This window comes from Myotis nattereri (genome assembly GCF_964212035.1).
Source record: "Myotis nattereri genome assembly, chromosome: 2".
NCBI classification, from domain to species: Eukaryota; Metazoa; Chordata; class Mammalia; order Chiroptera; family Vespertilionidae; genus Myotis; species Myotis nattereri.
In genome coordinates, this window is record NC_138076.1 from 31,709,558 (window position 1) to 31,715,557 (window position 6,000).

The 6,000-nt window shown below is 42.0% G+C and overlaps 1 protein-coding gene across 1 annotated transcript in view; it reads left to right on the top strand.

The window, feature by feature from the left end:
• Positions 1–5,716, top strand: part of IRS2 (insulin receptor substrate 2) — a gene marked incomplete at both ends in the record, with an annotated part of 29,165 nt that extends 23,449 nt beyond the window's left edge. The window contains one exon of the mRNA XM_081082397.1: positions 3,264–5,716. Coding sequence (XP_080938523.1) covers positions 3,264–3,268 — 5 coding nt within the window. The remainder of the gene's footprint in view (positions 1–3,263) is intronic.
• Positions 5,717–6,000: the final 284 nt, after the last annotated feature.

Here is a 6,000-nt window from a genome sequence, read left to right on the forward strand (position 1 = left end):
GTAGTTAGGTTTCTAAAACAGACCCCTTTTCCTCTGCGCATTCTTCATATTTACCTTCCATAGATTTTGTCAGAATCCTTTTGCTCGGCAAGTAATAGTCATCTCACTCCGATTTGGAGGTATCCACAGCCTTTTCCTTCTTTTGCATCTCAGCAAGGATTGCCTTTGATGGCTAGCTGTATTTATGTTTGCTGTGGGTACTTCCTGTGGGGGAGGATGTCCAGGGAGTTGGTGGTAAGCCACAGATGTTTCAGTGGAGGCGCGGGGTGGCACGGACTGAGGTTCCATGAGCCACGAGGAGACCCGCCAGTCTCAGTTCTCTCCCTTTGCAGTGATAGGAGGCGTCCAGGGAAAGCCGTTGTTCTATAGCCTAAGAGGAGACAGGTTGCATCCATGTTGTCTTTGCTCTAGTGCACATCTCTATATTCAAAAATATCTTTGAAGCACTGCACACCTCATGCCCAAGCAACGGCCTCTGAGCTGGTGGCCGTCCTCCTCCTGGCCCCCCTGGCCTGAGCCTGCTCGCTCCTGTCTCAGGTACCATGAGCAGATTCCTCCTCCTGCGACAGTCCATGCACGCGTGTGCCTGCACCGCAGTCATCAGTGGCTCTCCCTGCCCCTTCCTTTCCTTAGAGGCCTAGGGCAGCTCATCCTCCTGGGAAATTGGGTTCCTTACTGTCCCAACATTAAATTGCATCGCTGGGTTGCTGACAGCCCTCGCTTCTGCTGTGCTTTTGGAATAGCTTTCTCCTTTGCTGGTAACCGCAGCCTGGCAGTCCTCTACAGTCTAGGCATTTCTGGAGTGCTGCACATGTTTCAAAGGCCTGCTTTCACTCCCTCCCAAGAGAAGGGCTGCTGTGGACTCCCGTTCTGATAGGAACTCTCTCACTCATGCATACCCCATGTGCCTTAGAGAGGCCCTGCGCCAAACGAGAATTTTTTTGTAAAGGTTATTTTATGAATAAAAGCATGAATGAATGATTTCCTTGCCATTATCAACTCTTTTCTTTCATAATGGTAATGCATAGAAATTAAGGTCATGATAATTGTATCATACTTCAGAAAATAAAAGTATGTGTTCAAATTGATGAGAGCTCACGAACATCTAGTGATAGGACTTGTTTCATAGCAACAAAGCATCCTTGAAAACGAAGTGACAGTGACCATGGCCCTCTGACTTTGTAGATGAGAATGGAAAGTAAATTTCCAGCAATCATGAACCCCCCATTTATATGACTATGTGTTTTAAATTGGGGGAAATAAAGAACTTGTTTAGCTGCTTTCAGGAAACGGGTATGGAGTTAACAGGAGACAGTTTAGCCACATTTAGCTAATCATTAGTGTAAAAATAAACTGTGAATAGAAATCTTTCGTTAAGTGGATCCGTGGGGTCTGGATTTACTACTCTGGGGTGGTGGTGGATTCGTCTCACAATCACGGCTTGAGTGACAAAATGCAGTCATTTTAGAGTGAGCGGCCAATTCAGGTACATTTTAGCAAGTGCCTGCCTTTAAGGTGTGCAAACCTTAAGATGTTCATATTCTCAGGGCAGCCTCTCTTAGACCCGGAAGTCACAATCATAATAAGTGAAATAGCTGGAGGACGCATCTTTCCTTCGAAGGACAGTTTGGGTCCTGTTTTCCGTTAGGTTTCGTTCGTAGAACAGTTTGCCTGTTATATTTTTTGAAGGACCTAAGTAATGCTTTTTAAAAATAATAAGTCACACTTAGCACTGCCTCCTTGCAGGGACATTTTAAAAACAGTCATGACAAGAACCAGTATTTCCTTCGCAGGTCGACAGCACCCAGTCTGTGCAGGCTTTTGTTTTTCTGGCCACACGATGCAGTCGGTGCTTTCAGTTTGAGCCAGGGGACTGCCTGCCTGGCGTGCAGAGTCCGGGAGGTTTCACACACTCACTCCCCGTTGTGGGACACACTGGAAATTTCTCTCTTGCTGGGATCGGTCCTCTGCACTCAAGATGAACAGCGGAGAATGAGATTTACAAAGAAGTAAACCAGAGAGGGTGGTGGGTGTCTAGGATCAGAATTCTAAGTGATCAGAAATGCAGGTTATGGAAATACAACTGCAAGGAAGGACCTGACCTGCTTAGGGCAGGGCGTGAGCAGCAGTGCTCACGAGTAATCTAGTAGCTAGAGTTATGGAGAGCGGGGAGATGAACAACTTGGCATGTTTGTTGAAGAGCCTAAGCTTTTTTGAAAAGGTACTGTGCCATGAAATGTCAGAGTCTATCTCTTAAAGAAGGAACAAGTCTGGTAAGAATATGCTGTAAATGTTGGAAACTGGAAAAGGTTAAAGCAGGGGTCCTCAAACTTTTTAAACAGGGGCCAGTTCACTGTCCCTCAGACCGTTGGAGGGCCAGACTATAGTTTAAAAAAAAAACTATGAACAAATTCTTATGCACACTGCACATATCTTATTTTGAAGTAAAAAAAAAAAATAAACAGGAACAAATACAATATTTGTATTTGCATGTGGCCCGCGGGCCGTAGTTTGAGGACCCCTGGGTTAAAGTCTTTAGTCTGGAAGGGCAGTAACAACGATGGCTGGTAGGGGTCCAATGGCATGCCCCCTCCACGCTCAGCAAGGAAGTAAATTAACCTGGAACATGGAGACTTGGGTGGATGAAGAGTATGTAACAAGTGCATCATTGCAGGAGCTTTTGAAATCTTGGGTTGTTTTATGAATAGGGTAGATGATCCAAATTCCTGAGAGCAGGACTCATCACTTCTCCCTCTTTCTTACTATGATACACATTTTGGGCAGTCGGTGTAGTTTACAATGTACTTTAACGTGTGCTGTGTTTTCTCGTCTTCTCAGCAGCCCTGTCAGGAGGGCAGTGGGTTTTCCCCCTCAAAGCATCAAGAGGGGCAGTTAGAGGGGCCCTTGCCAGGTCACACAGCCCCTCTCTTTAAAGGATAGAGCTATGGCTCTATATCTCATTCAGTGGAATGACTCACAACAGCACATGTGAATAGTTTTCTTCAGTTGAAAATGTGAGCTTCACTCTGGACCTCACAACTCACTCTAAACCTAGTAGTTCTGCCTCCAGGGAAACCGAATAGGACTGTACCCATCAAACTTGTTTCTGGAAGAGGGAATTGAATAAATGTTTGCTTCCCAAAGTGCATCATTTTATGAAAGTCACAGATTAGAAAGGCAGGTTAAGAAGGATCTTTCTCTCACTCTAAGGATCATCTTGTTCTCCTGACAATCACTACTGACTGACTTCCTGTCTTTTTCAGAGTGAAGACCTGCCTGGCTTCATTACCACAACATCACACATCAGAGAATCACGTGGAAAAGAAGAGGCTCAGCATTTTATAAACATTTGAAGCTGCTTACAATTGTTCTTTTGGACCTGAGCAATTACTTTGTTTTAAACATCTGCGGCTGTACTAGAGATGAAACCAACAAGGCAAGAACGGCCGCCTCCCTCACTGGTTCCCATAGGGGGCATTCATCCTTGTGCTGTTTGTGTTGTGTTTTGTTTCATTGTTTTAACACAATTTGCCGAAGAAGTAATTCTCAAGAAAATGGGATGTTTTCATTGGCCGTTTAAATTGTGGCCAGTGTCTTAATTTCTTCTGACGTTCATTTTGGCAAAGCCAATTTGTCCCTCGGCATGCTAGGAGATTCTACCAATACCCATTAAAGTGGTAAAATCTGGTATTTACTGGCATACACTCAAAACTACCACAGTCCTACCTCAGTTCCAGGTGAAGCCGGATTTGCGGGGTTGGGGGCCGGCAGGACCTCCGTGTATCTCTGCTGAATGTGGCGCCAGTGTGGTCATCAGCCTTATTCAACTGGCCCCAGTACACAGCTGCTTGTTGGACTCCAATCCAGGTTCCTGCGTGTTTACTCACAGACAGAGCCCAGTGTGGGGCTGACATTTCTCTATGGGAATGAAATTTGTGATTGGACGTTGAAGGTGAATTAATAAATAATAATTATATGTAACTAAAGCAGCCTACTTTTGGAAATCATCAACTGTATTGGGTATTGGGGGTGGGAGGGGAGGTGTTGGGGCAGGGGCTGAATATCTCTTTTTAACAGAGTTGTTTAATCTTCTCTATGTAGATGTTTATGTAGGTACTTCAAATTGCGAAAGCCTTTGATCCTATTTACAAGCTCAAATGACTCTGCTGTCCTTAATCTTGAGCTTGCATTTCTTTAACCAAAAACTCCCCCAGGCATGCCAGCAATTCAAGGGTGGTCACTGGATTAGCAGAGTTTTTAAAAATGTATTTATTATCTTAACTATAATGCTATGGTGTGGGCCAACGAGGCTTTCCTGAACAACAGTACAACAAAAAACGGGTTGGGGGGTGGAGGAAAGAAACTGATAAAAGAGGCATTTCGGGCCCTGCATTGGTTAATGGAAAAAGAAAAAAGAAGGAAAACAATCTCACAGTACATGCCACGTGTTGGAAAACTCCTGACAAGACTACGCTTACGTTTTCAGTGTTCTGAAAATACCAGTGTTGTGTCGATTCTCACAGGTGTCCCCTAAAACTGCTGCCCTTGACCAGCAGAACGTCATGTCATCTTGCTGCTCCCTTGACACATGATGGAGGGCCCCAGACCTTTTTCTCCCATGGGTGCATCCCCAGTGCCTATCTTCTCTGATAGTCCTGAAGAGGTTACACTAGTTCATTGGAGATGTGAACTTGTTTTTTTCTTTTTTTTTGGAGAAAAAATTATATATAAATATATAGATATATATCGCTATAGAATAATGCATTACTAAAAATGAGGCTTTTTTAGAGGAAGACCAAAAAATTCAATGTCTTAAGAATATATTTAATGGCAATGCAAACGTCTTCCTGCTTCCATGCTGAACTCTTAGAACAGAGGATTGTATTGCAAGACAAAGTTGAATGTAAAGTGATCCCCCTGGACGTTTTTTAAAAGTTTTACTTTTCTAAAAGTACACATCACAGCAGTGCATAGAGCGTACGACGTTAGTTTGAAGGTCGATTTCAGTGTATAATAGACATACTTTATAAAAATGTGTAAAATGTCCTAAAGTGTTGATTTAGTCTTGGGACTAGGACTCGGGCGGTATTTGCTATGTGACTCCCCCAGGTACGTAGGACTGAATATGGGCCCTGCTGAATACAGTGTATGACGGTATTTAAGTAGCTCTCTATACTTAGAGTAGTCATGCCTCTATATCAATGGTTCATGTTCATACTGCAACTTCAAACTAGCAAATGAAAAGTCGGTAAATATACTAAATGTTCCTCTATCCTGTACATTTCAAAAAAGGCATATGCAATATTTACAGTTTTAATTTAGTTTACAGAATGGAACCAAAATGTATAAATGTTATGTTTGCTAAAACTTCACAATGTATATTGGGGTCTTTGTACATTTTGCCTGACTTACCTTAAATTTAAAATATTTTTTGCTATATAAACTTTAACAGTTATTAAACAGTGTTTTCTTTTTTGGGTACGTATTGTTTCTGGATATCAAGATGTTAAATATATTTCTTGCTATTGTGATATGACAAAAGACTTAACTAATCTTGCTCTGTCTTCCACTGTACACGCTGTATATAAGGGTCAATGTGATGCTGCTGGAGACAAGAATAAATGGAACTAGAATAGTGCATTGTATTTAGTCTGTATTGATCATGGATGCTCTCCTTAATAGCCATATGCAATAAAATAAAATACATTATTTATGAAATGAATAAAGCCTTGAGGATATTTTTTTCAAGATGGATTCTGGATTTAACATGAAGCTACTGGTGTTTTGGAGTAAACAAGTAAACACTTGGCTCCTACAAAAACATTTGATGCCTCTCAATGTTAATATGTTCTGGGAACCAGAAAATCCCCAAATCACAAAATTTTTGAAAAGAAAATGTGTTAAGTAAACAAAAAAAAAGACTTTTACTTTACAAAACAGAATCCTTGCAAGATGCTGGTTGCTGTTCTAAATGCTATATAAATATTAAATTCTTTATAG